At 39.5% G+C, this 20295-nt stretch overlaps 1 protein-coding gene across 1 annotated transcript; it reads right to left on the reverse strand.

Moving 5' to 3' along the window:
• Positions 1-18811: 18811 nt before the first annotated feature.
• Positions 18812-19711, reverse strand: LOC131003887 (uncharacterized). Its single transcript, XM_057930457.1, has one exon. It carries the CDS (start codon positions 19709-19711, stop codon positions 18812-18814), a length of 900 nt encoding a protein of 299 aa, XP_057786440.1.
• Positions 19712-20295: the final 584 nt, after the last annotated feature.

Raw genomic sequence — 20295 nt, forward strand, 5'->3', positions numbered from 1 at the left:
AAATTGGCATGCTTCAACCGGCTTTTTGATCAAAGGAATTTGGTTGCTCATGAACTTCTCCAATGCACTGCACAACTTGTCAATCTTATCGTCTTGGGCAGACGATGGTTCTGGTGGTGGCATTCTCTCTATTGTGCCTTCTTCATCCCTTGAGTCCTCCGCCATATTAGCTATAAGTTCGAATGCCTCTGCCGCCGATTTGCTCAAAATGGATCCTCCACAAGCCGTATGCAGCCATTGCCTTTCTTGCCTTCGATGTCCTCCCACAAAGTATCGAACAAGATCGTGGGCTGGTATTTGATGTTGTGGGCATTTGGCTAGCATTCGTTTGAATCTTCCCCAGTAGTCATATAAGATCTCTCCATCCCCCATCTTGATGTTGCTTATTCTGGTCCTTAGCTTTGGATCCGGCTGACTGGGAAGAACCTTTCGAGAAACTTCTGCTGCAACTGCTGCCAGGTCGTAATGCTGCTTTTGGGCAAAATGTACAACCAATCCCTCGCTCCCTCTTGAAGAGAGAACGGAAAAGTAAGGAGTCGGATGTACTCAATAAGGGCAGGAGATGCGGTGCGGATGGTTCCACAAGCCATCTCGAAATCTTGCAAGTGCCGCATAGGGTCCTCTCTGGGCATATCACTGTATTTGGGCAATATCTGGATCAGGGTGTGCTTCAACTCCCAATTCCCCATGATATTGGGCAACACTATGCCCATAGGTCGGAGGTTCAGATTGTGTGGGAACATCATCTCCCGAAGGGTCTTATCGGCTTGATTGTCTTCTCTGCCCATATCTCCCTCTTGATTCCTGTTCAGTTGCGTCTCTTGCTCTGCCCGACGTCGTTCTCCATTATTTTGGTGTGCGGTCCTTTCGATCTCGGGATCAAACAATAATAGCTCCGTGTGACCTGCACTCCTAGTATAATGCATACACAAACGTAAAGGCAAAACTCACACAAAATTTTGCAAAAGAAATTACTAGCGCACTCAGTTTCCCAGCAACGGCGCCAATTTGACGAAGCCATCGTTTGAGCTTCGTGCAAATAAATAATCCTATGCCCACAACTAGACTAGCTAGTGGTAAGTCCAGAGTCGAATCCATAGGGAACTGAGCAGTAACTTCTCCTGCAAGGGTGTCACTAAAGATTTTGTGTCCTGCAGTGTTCTGACCAAAACGTGCTTATGGGCAGAACGGTTTCCAACTAAAACTGAAATAACAAAAGTAGATAAATCAAATAACAAAACAATTCTGACTTAGGTTCGAATCAATAAACATGAACTAACGCTCGATCATTGGTGCAAAGATAAATCACTATACTCGCATACCAATGGTTATAGGCATAAGAATTGTTGTGCCCCTATTGTCACTCGTCACGCACACAACAAACCCCTTGCCCAATCTATCCTTTCAGTTTATGATCCCTTAGAAGGGTCAGCTAATGGAAATCAACTACCCCGGACAACATCCACGCTCTCTGCGATGGTCTATCGCTAGTTGTGCTTTGCCCAGAATGCTTTAAGCTCTAGATAGACCCACTTGACTCTTACACCGATATTTCACAGCAGTCACGGCTCCAACACCAGTTGTACTATTTTGGAGGTCGATGCAACTCGCCTTGTGCCCAAATTATTACTTGTGGTCAGAACTCCCTAATTAACTAGTGACCAATTAATTAACCAAGTTGTTTCAACCTTTTTTGAATCAAACCTAGTGTATCGGGAATATGCTCATACAGTTATTATGCCTAAATTAGACCTCTCGAGTTAGGTGTTCATGCTTAGATCATCTTGCCCAAATCAGAATATAAAACTTAGCCAAACATAAAATAAATAACAAAGGCAAAAGACATGAAGGAAAACATAAAGTAAAAACTGAAATAGAAACTTACTTAAGGCAGAAGGGTACTTACGGCCAAAAGTGCCGTAGAAAACATGAATAGAAAATTAAACTGCTATGCCCATAAGGGGCGACTACTCCTACCTAACTATGGAAAGTAAAACTACAGCAGTGGTCTCTCAAAATTCGTGCCTCCCTCTCTTCTCTCTTCCTCCGAATGATTCACAGCCATGTGGTATTTATAGGCATGAGTTAGGGCTACACAGGCTGGGCCCAAAAGGAGTGGGCTGGAATTAGGGCTCCTCCTGCCCACGATTGCATCCAGATCTGGAGGCTGATTTGTTCTTATCCAAACCTCAAGGGATAAGGTTTTGGATATCTTTCCTTATCTACATCCTCTGCCCCGTCTGTACCTTCTGCCCAGCTGATTCCGCTGCTCGGATGATTCCTCTGGCAAAGCCGACTTCGCTGCTCTGGCACTTTGATTCCGCTGGTAGCTTGATTTCTCTGGCAAAGCCGACTTCGCTGCTCTGGCATTTCTGTACCTTCTGCCTTGCTGATTCCGCTGCTCGGATGATTCCTCTGGCAAAGCCGACTTCGCTGCTCTGGCACTTTGATTCCGCTGGCAGCTTCATTTCTCTGGCAAAACCGACTTCGCTGCTCTGGCATTTCTGTACCTTTTGCCCACGATCATCTTCTGATGCAACTGGGTCCCGCGTGGTACTTATGGGCAAAAGGTCGATTTGCCCAAGATCCTGCTTCTCGGACTTTTGATCTTCAAAACAAGCTTTTGAGTGTCCCAAACTCTTCTGCTTCAAACTCATGCCTCTTTCGCGGAATGCAACAGCATTATGCCTTGAAAGCACCTTCTGCCCCAAAGAACAGGCCTGCCCTGGAACTATGCCCTCCCAGGCGACTGACTCTAGCAAAACAAAGGAAAAAGACTCTATCTAGACCTAAAACAGACACGAAAAACGAGCACAAACATGGGCTCATCAAGCCCTCATGGCCAAGGATGCTGAAAGCATGACTGACAACTCAGGGAACAGCTATGACAACGGAATGAATGGGCCTGAGGTAAACTATTACTCTAGAACTCTTAATACTGATAACTCCTTGTTGTTTAGAGGAGATAATTCAGAATTTGGAGGCAGCTCAATCAATGAAGTTGATGAGTATGATCAGCTCATGAATGATCATCGAAAGCTGAGAACAATGTTCGAGAAGCTGCTACAACAAAATCAGGAAATGGAAAAGGAGATCAGTAAAGATCAATTCAAGAAAGAAACAGTCATCTACTATCCAGATGAAAACTGTCTTGATGGACTGATTTTGGAGAATCACTAACTGAAAACAAAGCTCAAGAAATCAACAGAAGAATGTGAGAGGGCCTCCCATGAAATCAAGAGGCTCAATTACAAATTAGAGCAAACAGTCAAGGACTGTATGAAGAAATCTCCTCTAATGGACAACTTTCCATCAAAAGCCCTTGTGGAAGGTATTGAAGGAAAGGTGATCCCCACTAATAAAGGAAATAAAGTCATGATTAAGGATGTAACTGAAGCATCCGACGATGATGCAGCAGAAGAACCAAGGGATTATGACAAGGAAGAAATTAAGAAGAGAAACCTGATGGTAACTAAGAATGTTCCTCCTCCATAGAACTACAGACGAGCAAATGAGGCACCAAATCAGTTCGTTCTCCTGAGAAGACTAGAGAGCAAATTTCAGTCAAAGTATGGGGAAGGAACATCCGGACTAAAATGACAACAAGCAAATGGAGCAAAGAAACAAAGTCTTTCTCATCAGTCCAGGGGGGAGAACAACAAGAACAAGATCAATCAGAAACTGAAGTCTGTTTAGTTCAGGAGAGACCAACAACCATGGAGACAAGACACCAACAAGTCCAGGCGAGTCAAATATCTCTCACAACATCATGTGACTAGACCCCATCAGTCTCAGCTCAGACAAAATCAGTTCTATGCTCCACATTATCAGTCAAGACCCCATCAGTCAAGATCAACTTCTGTATCTCAAGAGAGATACACAATGAAACAAAGAAGACCTCCAGTCCACAACACACATAACTACTACAAGAAGGAGGTTTCAACAAAGAAAGCTCTACCGACAAAAGCTCATGTACCAACTGAAGTACCAACAACTTCAGTCTGAAGATCAGTCAACCGCAAATGATCAGTGCAACTACCAGTACTGAAGCAGATCTGGGTCCCAAAGGGAACACTAACTAACGATAAAAGACCCAAACATTGATTGGGTACCTAAAGTAACTCTTCCATGCAGAGCAAAACCTGGAAACATAAGAAAAAAGAAGAAATTAAAGCTTCAATCATAACATGGTATCTGACAGTGGCTGCTCGAAGAACATGACGGGCTATAAAAAATATCTAACACAATATATTGAGAAAGTTGGATCAAAAGTTGCATTCGGAGACAATTCACTAGGAGAAACTAAAGGTTATGGTGTTCTCAACATGGGTAACGCCAGTATCAGTAATGTTAGCTATGTTTCTGGACTAAAGCATAATTTGTTGTCTGTGAGTCAATTTTGTGACAGCGGATTCGCAGTAAAGGTCAAGAAAGATGAGTTCACTGCAAGAAACAACCAGAAGAAAGTGGTGCTGAGAGGAATTAGGCAAGAAAATCTCTACGTCGTATCATGGGAAGATAACCCACCTAAAACACGCCTCATCAGCAAAAGCAACTCAGAGCTCAACTGGCTATGGCACAGAAGGCTCAACCACCTCAACTTCAAAACGATTAACAAACTTGCTAAACATCAACTGGTAGAAGGATTGTCTTCTATTGTGTTTCAGAAGAAGCAAGAATGTGAAGCATGTCAAAGAGGAAAGAAAATCAGAACTTTATTCAACTAAAAAACAGGACACTCCTCTGAAAGGATTCTTCAACTGCTTCACATGGATCTTTTCGGTCCAGTGTCTCCCAGAAGTTATAACGGTAGAAAATACACCCTAGTAGTAGATGATTATTCACGATTTACTTGAGTTATTTTTCTATACAGGAAAAGTGAGACACTAAAGGAACTGCCAAAACTGATGAAAAGACTTAGTGTTGAAAAGGAGATCAACATCATCAGTATTAGATCAGACAGATGGACTGAATTCCTCAATTCAGTTATTCAGAACTACTGCGAGGAACGAGGGATTAATCACCAAACCTCTGCAGCAAGAACTCCACAGTAAAATGGAGTAGCTGAAAGAAGAAATAGGTCTTTGAAGGAAGCTGCAAGGACGATGCTAGCTGAATCAAAACTACCACTGAAGTTTTGGGCTGAAGCCATCAACAATGCGTGCTATACCCAGAATCGCTCATTCCTCACTCAAAGACATGAGAAAACTCCATATGAGCTATGGAAGAACAGGAAGCCAATAATTTCTTACTTTCATGCTTTCGATTCTAGGTGTTTCATTCATAACAATGACAAAAGAAAGTTAAACATGTTTGATAGCAAGGCTGATCCATGAATTTTCCTTGGATATTCTGGAACTGAAGAATCCAGCAAAGCCTATCGAGTGTTTAACTCTCAAACTCTAGTTGTGGAAGAAACTCCTCATGTTATTTTTTATGAGTCTTTTGATGATTTCAGAAAACAGGAAACTAAAAAAAAATACTAGGAACATTGGATTTCCAATACTAAAATGAAAAGCACCGAACCTACTGAAGTGTTGGTGTGGGGACCAGGAAGAGATGAAGATACTGAAAAGCTTCAGTATCAGAAGATCAGTCAAAGAACTGAAGGTCCAACTGAAGTTGCTATTGAAGGTATCAGTCAAGGGGGAACTCCAACGACTGGAGAAACTGGAAAGGCTGCAACTGAAGAGCGTGTAGAACCTACTACACCACCAGTTCAACACTTCCCTACTCGAGAAGCAACTAAAGGCATCACGGAACAACAGTCATTTGAAGGACCGCGATCTATCCTGACTGAAAAACCTTTACCTTCACCAGAGGAAATTAAGAAGTATAAAAGATGGTTTGAGCTACATTCTAAGGACAATATTATTGGAGAACCATCAAACAGTGTGAAGACTCAAAAATCAATGTGCAACCTCGTCTACGACATCAACCAGAACTGTATCAATGAAGACGAAAATTTTAGTTATTTCTTGTTAGAAGCAGAACCCAAAAATGTTGAAGAAGCACTGAAGTCCACTCAATGGGTTATCGCAATGCAAGAAGAACTTAATGAATTCAACATGAATTCATTTTGGGAACTTGTGGATCGCCCAGATGATGCAAAAGTTATAGGACTAAAATGGATTTTCAAGAATAAAAAGAACGAGATAGGAAATGTGGTTAGAAACAAAGTAAGGCTAGTGGCCAAAGGATACAGTCAAGAAGAAGGAATCGACTACGATGAAACCTTTGCCCTTGTTGCTAGACTGGAAGCAGTCAAACTTTTCTTAGCCTATGCCGCTTATAAAAGATTTAAAGTACACCAAATAGATGTGAAGTGTGCATTTCTTAATGGAGTGCTCACTGATGAAGTTTACGTGGACAACCTCCAGGCTTTGAGATTGCTGGACCAGATAAGGTGTACAAACTGAAGAAGACGTTCTATGGATTGAAGTAAGTACCAAGAGCATGGTATGATACTTTGTCTGAGTATCTAATTGAACAAGGATTCAAGAAGGGATCAGTGGACAGAATTTTATTCACACTGAAAGAATGAGAAGACCTCCTACTTGTTCAGATTTATGTTGATGACATCATCTTCGGATCCAAATCCGAACGGATGTGCAAAAAGTTTGCTGAAATTATGACGAATAAATTCCACATGTCAATGATGGAAGAAATGAATTTCTTTCTGGGATTACAAGTGAAGCAGACCAAGGAAGGGATACTAATCAATCAGTCAAAGTATGCCAATGAATTAATCAACAAGTTTGACATTCAACACATGAAGTCAGTAAACATTCCAATAAACACCAACTAGAAAGTGGATCCAGGAACTGAAGGAAAATCTGTATAATCAACTAAGTACAGAGAAATCATTGGATCACTACTTTACTTAACTGCAAGTAGACCAGGCATAGCTTTTGCAGTCGGGGTTTGTGCGAGATATCAGTTAGATCCTAAAGAAGCTCACATGGATGCTGCTAAACACATTCTAATTAAGATATCTCAAAGGCACACCCAATATAGGTCTTTGGTATCCAGCTGACGACAACTTCAAGCTCTCAGGATACTCGTACTCAGATTTTGCAAGATGCAAAATTGATCGAAAATCAACTTCCTGCACTTGTCAATTCTTAGGCAACTAACTTATCTCATGGTTTTCAAATAAACAGGCTTCAGTCACCACCTCTACAACTGAAGCTTAATATGTTGCTGCGGAAAGTTGCTGTTCTCAAATTCTATGGCTAGTCCAACAATTGAAGGACTACGGGATCGAAGAAAGAGAAGTTCACATCTACTGCGATAGCTCCAGTGCTATTACGATTTCACAGAATCATGTACATCACACCAAATGTAAACATGTCTATGTACGTCATCACTTCATCCGTGATCATGTGAAAAAGAAAGATGTAGCAGTTGTAAAGATCCATACTAGCATTCAACGAGCCGATTTGCTGACCAAAACACTTTCGGAAGATAGAGTCAATCATCTATGTGGAAGGATCGGACTACTAAATCCCGAAGAATGGTGCTGAAATCGAAGATTTCAACTAAAGTCTCAACAACATCAGTCAACTGAAGCCTCTCAACTGATGACGTGGCAACCTAGGAAGATGTATTTTCTTGAGGGGGAACTGATCTCAACAGTACAACTGAAGATGTGGTTTCGACTGACTACAATGATCTGTCGACCAGTAAGTAATATAATTTATGCAGTATATCAGTTATTTCAGTTATAAACCTTCGTTTTGATACAATCAACTTTCTGACTGAAAAGTAACTTTTAAATATCTTAATTGATTGTTGGAAACTTTAAATGATATCCTTGTTGGACAAATCTTTTAAGTTGTCTTTAAAAATGTCTTAATTTGTCCCGCCTTTTCCTTGCCTCTGCAACAAAATCTCGCAAATTTCACTGATTTGACAAGAAACTTTGATTTGATTTTATCTACTTTTGAGGCACACTCTCCTGCAGAGACGACGGACGTGAATTTCTCTTTTCAAATTGGTTTAAGGCACCAAAATCAAAAAACCTTCACAATCTTAGTATTTTAAATACAAAGATTTACTTTCTTCATCACAACATAACATCTTCCACAGACTTCATTGTGAGAATATCTCCCTTCTTCAGAAAACTCTTGTTCCGACCATGGAGAGACCAATGACAAAGAAGTCATGGAGTGGAAAAATGATGCTCGCCTACCTGGTCTACACAGGACCATTCAACTGGATTAGGATCCTTCTCCGAAGTCAAGCTCCTTTCTTCTCTCACTTGTATCCGGAGATTCAAGTGTCTTTCATCATAATCCCACTTTCTCCATCTCAAACCCTCTTCCCACCCTTTAAGGTCCGTATGCATGGCCGCTCTTTCATAGCTTTTCTCAAGAGCCATGCATACCCACCGATATCCCCCACCTTCACCTCCACAAACACTCATCTTCCACTTCTCCCTCATCATCTCCCTCACCCACTAGCGTCTTCCTCTTCTGAGTCACTTATGCTCAAACTCTTCTCAAATCTTCTCACGAGTTTATGAGAAACAGAGTTGGGTATCGTCTGATCACTGCTTCCAAGCTCACTCATCCTTCCTTTTTGATGTTGTCGAAAAGGGGAAAAGAAGGTAAAGAAAAACCTTCAGAGATTGAAGCTGGTAAAGCAAAAGGATCACCAGAAGTTCAAAAGGGAAACGAACCAAATAGACCTCAAGTCAATGGAGAACAAGTGTAGAAGAAACAAGCAAAGGAACAACAAGAAGAAGATGAAGATGAAGATGAAGATCAACATGGAGTGCAACACAAAATTCGATTCTGTGTTTGTTTGTATGTATTTTCTTTTCTTATGCTTTGCTCTATACCAAAATTGATTTCTAATCAGTTACTTTGAAATGAAAATACTACTCCTTTTGATCTCAACCTGAAGATAATGTCTTTTTGTCCAGGCTCTGATTACTTATTTCAGTTTTTGTCTTCGTTCTGTTCTTTAACTGTTCTATTTTTCCTCTAAGTGCAAGATGTTAGGATAAGTTGTTAAGGGGGAATAGTATTCACCCTGTTCAGTATCTTGCCTTTTGCTTTCAGTCGCTTCTTGTCTTAGAATTGATTGTATGGTTTTGGCATCATCAAAAATGGGAAAATTGTTGGGAATGTAATGAAATATCCTAGCCCCAGTTTTGATGATACCAAAATCCTTAGGTTTTCTTTGTAATAGACTAGAACTTTTCAAACTCAACTGTTGGAGTTCACTTTCTAGTTTGTCTAGTGTTCTGAAGACTGAAGACCGGAGGACTGAAGACTGAAGACTGAAGAACTCAACTGAAGTTTGCAATGAAAGGCCAAGTCAAATACTAATGTTTTGACTGAATGAGTTTTTCACTGAAGAATCAGTTATGAATGATTGATCAAATGCTGACTACGTGGACTTAGCGGACTGATACTAAAGTCAAGTATCAGTTGACATTCTTCCTCGGACTGAAACTCCAGAGTTAAAAGGAAGCCACACACTTTCAAGTACAACCGCATTACATGTAAAGACATTGAGGATCATCCTTTCTCTGCAGAGCATTCATTTTTGGTGATTACTTTTCAGAGGAGCCTTACCTCATGTACCCGAGACGTCGTTTCTCACCAAACAAGGAACCTCGAAGATTGAAGCCTCAGCCAATTTCAAATTACTCTCAGAACAAATGAATTCTTGAAGACCATCTTCGCCAACGGATCTATTCAAGACCTCTCCTATATATAGAGCTCGAAGATCACTTCAATCTTCACCTATTCAAAAGCACAAGCTGAAACACTGCCAAAATTGCAACTCAGCCATTCAAAACTTTCGAGATTTGAATCGAAGAAGAGAATACCTAAAGCCTAAAATCAGACTACTGATTTCATACATTCTCTTAGATCCTTAAGCAAATACTTTGTATATCCAAAGCCTAAGTTCTGATTACAGAGAGCTTGTTCTCTGTGATCTAGTTGGTACTTCGAACCTCCTTTCAACTGAGCGAAAAGAGTGTTTGAGTAGAGCAGAGTTCAGACCAATGTTCTGACTCCAAGAGATCTTAGCCATCCACTGAAAAGGCATTGTTGTGTCTTAGCATGCTAAGAGTGAGCGAGAAATCCAACCCAGTGTGTTGGTACTGAAAATATGATTTTCAGTTGTAAGGTTTGCTGTGCACCCCTCAGCACTAGCCCATAGTGTTTGTCAGTGTGATCAGCTGACCGTGGACGTAAGAACTTGTTCAGAACCACGTAAAAATCTTTTGTCGTTTATCGCTTTCAGTTTTACTTTATTATCTGTGCACAAACGTCTCTTTAACTAAAACTGATTAATAGCAAAGTGAAACTATAATCTGACAACGTGATAATCAAAGGCTATTTCAAAAGATAAGTTTTCCGCTGCCAGTGTTATTAGTCTAACTGATAAATCTTCGAATAATCAGTAAGATTCATAACACTCCTCTGTTTTAAAATCAAGACTGAAGCTCTACGCGAATATCAGTTAAAGCCTTGAGCCTAACTGATATCTTTACTGAAGTAATTTCAGTATCAGTCTTCAACCTTTGTTTAACTGTCGGTATCAGTTGATACTTTTTCAGTTAACTTCAAAAGGTTGTTCTGTGTGTTTTGAAAAATAGCCTATACTTGTATTCCCCCCCACACATCTATTCTAGACCTTCCGGGACCTAACAGAGGACGTGTCAAATGTAACAATAGCCTTGAACCATCAGTTCCCTCCTCTCCATCGCTTAATCTTCACATTTAGAAATATGTGCAGGGTTGAGTACAAAAATATACTCAGTGAACATATGCCGAAAACAATTGAAATCTTGCTACTTAGAGCTATAGGTTGAATTTGTCCATCTTAAGCAAACACAAGATAATATTTGATTGAGAAAGTACATGTGCATGCCATATTATATAACAATTTCTACAGTAATAATCATATCATCATAACAACATCATATCATAAGCCATCAACAACATAGTGTATGGACCACATCTAACAATCACTATCATCATCATCATCATATCATAATCATAACATTTCAACCTTAACTTCAACATGGGCGAAGAGAAGGAGGCCTCCTTTCAACCTCGTGACCGGCCGATGCGCGACAACGGCTCACGGTCACCACTGTGCGCATACCTTGACTAGTAGCCCGTTAGCTCACATAGTTCAAGGCCGATTGCTAATTCATGGTAGCAGGTCAACATACATCTCATCATTATCCAATAAAAGCATGTCAAGTCAACGATTTATGAAATACTTTTCCGAAATAATAAAAAATAGTAACTTTGATTCAAAATCATTTTATTTTTAACCCATATAGGAGGGTTCATGAGGCCCACATATTAGGGTTAGAAAATGCCCACCTGTCGTCTTGATATTGCTTCGCTCATTCTTATGAAATTCGTTTCTTCGCCGCAAAACGCATATTAGATCTCTCACATACATATATATATATATATACATATACATATATATAAATATAGAACTACCTTTAGTACTATGATTCAACTATCAAATAATATTTAATTGTGGGTTATTACAACTAAATATAGCAAAACTTGATTTAAAAAAAATGCAAAACTAACTTTTAATACATTCCTATTATCATATCCAATGCACTGACTCAAACTTTACACAATAAACTGCTTTAATACAGAGACCTTCAGGGCTCGAAATTTATATGTATAGAAACCTCTGTGATTATTGTTTAATTTTAAAAAAAGTATATTGAAAAACTCCAAGTGATTAAAGATATATAACCATTTTCCTACTATCTGGCAGTTTCTGACAACGAAAAGTTTAGATTTTAAACATATAGTAAACGTTGTCAAATAAATCTGAAATTTTGTGTGTGGGTCCTTAACACCTTCAACTTGATAGCATAAAAATTCAAAAGTTATAATCCAACAGAATCATACTGAAAAAGATAGATCATGCCTCTGTTACACAGAATAAGTTGACAGCAACAGACAGTGATAGTTTTTTATTTTAAAACTGTAGTAAACGTTATTCAATTGACTTGAAAATTTGTAAGAACGTCAAAAACACTCCAGAATACATACTGAAAAAATTTCAGAATTTTTGGCTAAACGATTCTTTTCGAAAAAGACTGTCAAAGTTCGGTTGCAGATTATCCCAAACAGTTTGGAAGTTAACTATGGAATTCACTATGTTTTTAAGCTTTCTCTTTAGCAAAACTCATGCTATCTTTCACAAATGAAACTTCATAACTTATTTTAGTGGTATCTTTACCTTTTTAACAAGTTAAGCTTCTTATCCACATATACATATCATCAAACAAGTCATTTGACCATTCTTTATCACATGATCTTAGATCTATCTCTTCTGATATCTTATTAAGAAATATGCATGCATTCACTCATCATCTTAGCAAGAACTTCTTTAAACCATTATTATACCTTTGAATCATATGTATATATATAAAGAAAAGGTAAGGTTTTATTAAGAAATACATGTCTTTGTAGGTTTAGGGTTTTTACACATCAAAATCTTTAGTAAAACATCAAAGCTTCTTCTTTAAATGCAAACACCATTTTTCTTTCACAATCTTCATAGATCTATGTTGTACTCATGTAGATCTAGTCATCTCTAGGCCATAGAAGTATATATATATATATATATTGTAGATTTATAGATATTCATGAAAATAACTTCTTTCTTTCACAAATCATTAGATCCACATTTATAAGAGTAGTTTCACTTAATTACTAGCTTCTCTTGAAATGGAATGATGCTCAAACTCCTTGATGGTTGAGTTGGAATGGTGAAGATCTAGACATATATACACATATATATGTATGTATGCGTGTGTGTGAGTGTGTGAGAAGAAGAAGAAAGCTAGGTTAGTATGTGAAGAGAAGAAGAAGAAGAATGGTTCAAGAGGAAGATTGGGGAAGCAATGGCTACCGGCACTCGATAGGGACGTCGGAGACGTCGGGAATGGCGGCACGGCGGAGCAACGGTGCTGCTCTCTGTAGGAACCATATTTTGATATACGGTTCGTGTGCCCACGATCCATTTCGGATATCTAACAAGTACATACAAAAACCATAATCCTACAAGGTAGTAAAAGAAGTATACCTGCGAAACGAGAAGTGATCGACTCCAGTGTTGATCTTCCAAATTGTTCCCACGGCAAGATTCGACGTTGGATGGCAACGATCTTCGAATCCTATCTCAACTCCAATGAACAAACACTCTCAATATCTTTCTTTCTCAATTTTTTTCTTTTTCAAAATTGTGTCTAATTGCTACGTGATTCTTCATTCTTAAGAATGATATCACATATTATTCTTATCTTTTACTTTTGATTAAAAATAGCAAAAGATAAGAATAATAGCAATTATTATGTTTGCCATTTTACTTTTGATTAAAATAGCAAAAGATAAGAATAATAGCAATTATTATGTTTGCCATTTTACTTTTGATTAAAATAGCAAAAGATAAGAATAATAGCAATTATTAATGAGAAAGAATCTAGTGGTATGTTTTTAAGCTTTCACTATGTTTTTAAGCTTTCTCTTTAGCAAAAGATAAGAATAATAGCAAAAGATATGGAATTCACTATGTTTTTAAGCTTTCTCTTTAGCAAAACTCATGCTATCTTTCACAAATGAAACTTCATAACTTATTTTAGTGGCGGTATCTTTACCTTTTTAACAAGTTAAGCTTCTTATCCACATATACATATCATCAAACAAGTCATTTGACCATTCTTTATCACATGATCTTAGATCTATCTCTTCTGATATCTTATTAAGAAATATGCATGCATTCACTCATCATCTTAGCAAGAACTTCTTTAAACCATTATTATACCTTTGAATCATATGTATATATATAAAGAAAAGGTAAGGTTTTATTAAGAAATACATGTCTTTGTAGGTTTAGGGTTTTTACACATCAAAATCTTTAGTAAAACATCAAAGCTTCTTCTTTAAATGCAAACACCATTTTTCTTTCACAATCTTCATAGATCTATGTTGTACTCATGTAGATCTAGTCATCTCTAGGCCATAGAAGTATATATATATATATATATTGTAGATTTATAGATATTCATGAAAATAACTTCTTTCTTTCACAAATCATTAGATCCACATTTATAAGAGTAGTTTCACTTAATTACTAGCTTCTCTTGAAATGGAATGATGCTCAAACTCCTTGATGGTTGAGTTGGAATGGTGAAGATCTAGACATATATACACATATATATGTATGTATGCGTGTGTGTGAGTGTGTGAGAAGAAGAAGAAAGCTAGGTTAGTATGTGAAGAGAAGAAGAAGAAGAATGGTTCAAGAGGAAGATTGGGGAAGCAATGGCTACCGGCACTCGATAGGGACGTCGGAGACGTCGGGAATGGCGGCACGGCGGAGCAACGGTGCTGCTCTCTGTAGGAACCATATTTTGATATACGGTTCGTGTGCCCACGATCCATTTCGGATATCTAACAAGTACATACAAAAACCATAATCCTACAAGGTAGTAAAAGAAGTATACCTGCGAAACGAGAAGTGATCGACTCCAGTGTTGATCTTCCAAATTGTTCCCACGGCAAGATTCGACGTTGGATGGCAACGATCTTCGAATCCTATCTCAACTCCAATGAACAAACACTCTCAATCTCTTTCTTTCTCAATTTTTTTCTTTTTCAAAATTGTGTCTAATTGCTACGTGATTCTTCATTCTTAAGAATGATATCACATATTATTCTTATCTTTTACTTTTGATTAAAAATAGCAAAAGATAAGAATAATAGCAATTATTATGTTTGCCATTTTACTTTTGATTAAAATAGCAAAAGATAAGAATAATAGCAATTATTATGTTTGCCATTTTACTTTTGATTAAAATAGCAAAAGATAAGAATAATAGCAATTATAAAGTTTGGCCTCCCAGTGCTCGATTTTTCTTATTCAGCCCAGAACATAAATCGAGACACTAGTATTAATTTATTCCACTAGAAAATTAATACTGAATTACCTCTTTATTCTTTAGGTGAGTCGGGGCTAGTATTAGACTTAATTAATCTCCGTGTTTAAGATATCGAATATCCATTAATTAATTAATTTCTCTGACGATCAATTAATTAATTAATTAGTCGTTTAATTATAAACGACATCTCGAGTGCTACCACTTAAACTTATTATCGTATCGGAACGAATTCCACCTGCAGGGTTTAATACGATAAACTTATTAAGTTCCTCAAGAGGATATTATCATCCTGTTATCAGCAGGACACGGATCCTTATTGCAATATAATCGCATATCAAATAATAATTGTTATCACTCAAAGTATCGAGTATCTTGAACTTCAACAGAGTTCTCACCCATGATAAATCAAAGTAATAATCAATTAATTATTTACACCGATTAATTCAATTAAGGTTAAATTATTTAAGTCACCGAGATCTTGATTCTTAATTAGTCAGAATATAAGAATTCATCTCACTGTGATCCTGTTCAATACACGAAGGTACTAGCATAAATAAATAGCCAAGACAAACTATTTATCCATTTATGCTACAATCTAAACCAGCAACTCGTCCATAGTTGCCTCGATTGTGAACTCAATTTATATCTCAACTTTTTCCAATTATATGATCTTCTGTGATCTACAACACACCATATAATCTATAGTATGAGATAAATTGGACTATAATAGGATTATGCAATAACAATAATTCAGATAGGAAAATAGTAGTGAATAAGGTATCAATATATACAAGCATAAAAGTGTTGCTTTAAGTATATAACCCTTCAATTCTCCCACTTATACTAAAGCAAACTTTTAGTATACAACGTGACTAATAAACTGATAATATCCTAGCTATCCACTCACTTGTAAATCTCTATTACAAATTCTCCCACTTATACTAAAGTTTAGTTTAGTATCGGGAGGTCACGAACTCCAAGGTCTTCAACATGCTTGTTGAACACCGCATCAGGAAGACTCTTCGTGAAAGGATCAGCAAGATTATCAACTCCCGCAATATGTAGTAATGCAACATCACCATGCTTGACCACTGACCGAATGTAATGATACTTGCCATCAATGTGTTTCATGGATTGATGACATCTTGAATCCTTGGTATTCATAATAGAAGCCTCATTATCACAATAAATTGTAATACATTTAGGCAAGCTAGGAATCACATCAATCTCAGCTAGAAAGTTCCTGAGCCATACAGCCTCTTTAGCAGCTTCACAAGCAGCTACATACTCGGCTTCCATGGTGGATAGTGAATTGCATTTCTGCTTTACACTTCTCCACACAATGGCTCCACCTCCAAATATAAACACATAGCCAGTAGTAGACCGCCTCTTGTCCTTATCACCTTGATAATCGGCGTCCACATACCCTACTGGTGTCAGATCATGAGACTGGTAAACTAGCGCATACTCCTTAGTCCGTTTAAGATACTTGAGTATGTGCTTTACAGCAGTCCAATGAGCTTGACCTGGATTCGCTTGATATCTAGCCACAATGCCAACGGCAAAACAGATATCAGGCCTGGTACACTGCATCGCATACATGAGACTTCCTACAGCCGAAGCATAAGGAACTGTCTTCATGCTCGCTATTTGCTCAGGTGTTGTGGGACACAAAGCTTTAGATAGCGGAACACCATGTCTGAAAGGTAGAAAACCTTTCTTAGCATTCTGCATGCTGAACCGTGCCAAAACAGTGTCAATGTAGGATGCTTGAGACAAACTCAACATTCTCTTAGATCGGTCACGACCAATCTTTATTCCGAGAATATATGCTGCCTCTCCCAGATCCTTCATTTCAAACTGTTGGGATAACCAATCCTTAATGCCAGACAATACATTCACATTATCACTAATGAGAAGTATGTCATCCACATAGAGTATAAGGAAAACCAAACTCCCATCGATACAGACCCTATAAACGCAGCTATCGTTGACACACTGCTCAAAACCATAAGTTTTGACCACGTCATCAAAACGTTTATTCCAAGATCGTGAAGCTTGCTTAAGTCCATAAATAGACTTCTTAAGCTTCCAAACTAGATGCTCTTCACCTTTCTTGATGAACCCTTCTGGTTGTAGCATATAGATATCTCTATCTTCTTCAAGATACCCATTCAAGAATGCGGTCTTGACATCCATTTGCCATACCTCAAGGTTCATATGGGCTGCCATGGACAAGAGAAATCGGATAGACTTAAGCATGGCTACTGGCGAAAAAGTTTCCTCAAAATCGATACCAGGTCGTTGAGTATAACCTTTCGCCACCAGTCTCGCTTTGAAGGCCGTAACCTTCCCATCCGGTCCTCTCTTGCGTTTGTATACCCATTTGCTACCAATGGCCTTTCGACCCTCAGGTAGCAAACATTTCTCGTATACATCCATGGCAGTTATGGATTCAAATTCTGAAACCATACATGCCTCCCACTCAAGAGCATCCGGATCTGCTAGTGCTTCGGAGTAAGTCCAGGGTGGTGAGGTTTAACGTTCAAACCTATCTAAACTAGTCGGAAAAGGACGTCGGAATCACCTGTATCGCAGTATGAGAGAGGATTTGCTTGAAAACTTGCAGGTGAGATTTCTTAAGGTAAAATTGCATATCAAATATTGGTTTTCAGAGCGTATTTATAGGATTACATTAGGGCGAAGGGTAAAATAGGCTTTTTGTGTCGTTCACGTACTCCACATGCGGCGTACGTGAACATTTCTCTCTCTACTAACAAACTTTCTAACTATTTTGCAGCTTTTTTGTTGAACACGTGCTCTTTTCCGGCTCTCATTACTGGTTGTTTTCACTCCTTAAATCTTCTCCGTATGTTGCTTTTAGTGTTGCACTGTCCTCTCAAGTCTGCGCAGATATTTGGCGACGCCGCTATCTCTTATGATACGGCTTTGCTTCTTTCAATCCGAGTGGGCTTGGGGTTTAAGCCAGCTTCTTTCTTAATCTGCGCCGACATTGATCATCGCCGTTGTGTTATTTCGGTGATCGTGTGGCGTATTCACGCTTCTTGAGCCGAGTGTGTCCCGGGGCTAAGTCGGTGCCGCTATCCTTGTTCGGGGTAGGATGGCTGATGGGATCCTTACTCCTCATCAGCTACTCCCCCCCTAGTCTACGAAAAAGAGAGCTTTGAATTTTCGTAGATGCTCTTGAAATCAGGATTCCCCTATTCTAGTTTACGCCGACTTATATTGGAACTGCTACTTTGCTTTGATCGTTGTGTAACACGGCTCTGCTCTTCCAAGTCAGGTGTGCTTAGAGCTTGGTTCAATTCCTTTCTCGACCAATGATGTCTTAGATCTACGCTATTTTCTTATCAAATATGTCTTCTGGGCCGAATATGTTGCTTTCTTCTACGCGGCGCAGGCTTTAGTCGGCGCCGATTCTCTGGTATTTCTAGGGTGAGAGGTTTTTGGATTTGTTTTTGTAATTGTATCGAGCGTTTGGTGCTTTCTTGTCTTCGTAGGGTTTCTTTCCTCTATCCATGACGTCTTGTCATTTAATGACTGACACTTTTGCTATTCCCCGTACACGTCCTTTCACAGCCCCAGACTCAATCTGCACCCTCCCTTTTCAACCGCCATTTCCGTGATTAAATCTGGACCCTTAGTTTTTAACCCTAATGATTTCCCTCTTTTTCTGTCTCTTCGAATCCATCTCCTCTATAAATGTTTATTCTTTCTCCTTTTCCTTACTCTCTTTCTTCCTTCACTCTTCTGTGTTCTTCATTTTTTCTGTTTCAGTTTCTCCTCTCTTCCCGCCGGTTGTTCCCCTTTCTCTTCTCGCCCTCCCTGTCGCTAGGTTTAACCAGGTATCTCTTCTCTCCTTCCTCTAGCTTTGCGGTATTTTACTTTTTCCTTTTGACGGTTTTCTTCATCCCTACGTTCATCATAACGGTTCTCTCTATATGAGCCTCGTGGTCTTTCTATGAATTGATCTAGGAACCCTTTCCTGACCAAATTTTCCAGCTGATGTTTCAGATGTCCGTACTCACGGGTGAGATGACCGTAACGATTGTGATATTCACATAACAAATTGTTCCTGCCTGGGGCTGGGGCTCCGGGTTGGTAGTCCTTTGGAGCTCTGAAATAATTCTCTTCTTTGATCTGATGGAAAATTTCGTCTATGTGACGGTTCCATTGAGTTGGATTTTGTAAATCATCTCGGTAACCCCCGCGCTCTTCCCTCTTCTCTGTCTGCGCCGTGATTAATGAGCCTGCTCCAGCTTCAATGGCCCTTGTTGGGATCCTGGGAGGTAAACCTCGGTAGGGATTTCTCGGGATGTATTTTTCTCCAGCGTCTGCGCTGTCCTGCTTCTTAGGTTTGAGCTTATCGGCCTCTGCCTTTCTTGCCATTTTAGCGTCTTCCAGTTGGAGGTATCCCGGTATTATTGTCATGATGTCTTCGAAACTAGTGGGCGGCTTGATCTGGAGTGCCTCAAAGAGCGGGCCTTGTTTTAACCCTCTAGCGAAAGCATACCACTTAATCTGAGATTCGGCGTCTGGTATGTCTAACGCGATTGTGTTAAATCGTGCCACATATTCCCGAAGTGTTTCTTGTGGTTCCTGCCTGATGTCCATCAAGGAAATTGGTGTTTTCCCAACCCGCTTCGCGCTGGCAAACTGTCTCATGAATATGAGATGAAGGTCATCGTATGAGTATATAGAATTATTTCTCAGATTGTGGAACCATCGCTGGGCCATGCCCGATAGAGTCGTGGCGAAGATCCTGCACTTGATTCCCTCCCCATACTGATGTAGCGCTGCCAGCCCCTCGAAACGAGCTATATGCACCTCCGGATCTGTGGTGCCATCATAATCCAAAGAGATGGGGCGATAATTTGCTGGCAGAGGTTCCAACAATATTTACCCCGAGAAAGGGCTCTTGTGCATGGGTGTTGATATAGGGATGTCGGAGTGGTGTCCCTCCCGGTCTCTTGTGAATGTGGTATCATTCGGCCTGCGCCGACTTCTCTTGAGGAGCTCCCTCCGGGGCTCTTCAGGTCTCAGTCCGTGCTGGTCGGGGAATTTGTTCACCTCTGTGTTATGATCGTGCTCCCTGAGTTCTGTCTCCAGACTTTTCAGCTGGTCTCGGAGGAAAGATACTTTTTCCTTCAGCCTGTCATTGTCCTTGTGTGCACCTAAGCTGCGCTGCGGAGTGGTCCCGCTGGTTGAATCAGTCACATCTTCGATCTGGACACTGTTCGTAACAAACTTCCGCTTGTTCTTTTCTCCTTCTTCTCCTCTGTCTATTCCCGTTTGAGCGGCCATCGCTGTCTCTCCTCCTC

Source organism: Salvia miltiorrhiza, unplaced genomic scaffold, assembly GCF_028751815.1.
Source record: "Salvia miltiorrhiza cultivar Shanhuang (shh) unplaced genomic scaffold, IMPLAD_Smil_shh original_scaffold_287_1, whole genome shotgun sequence".
Taxonomy (NCBI): Eukaryota; Viridiplantae; Streptophyta; class Magnoliopsida; order Lamiales; family Lamiaceae; genus Salvia; species Salvia miltiorrhiza.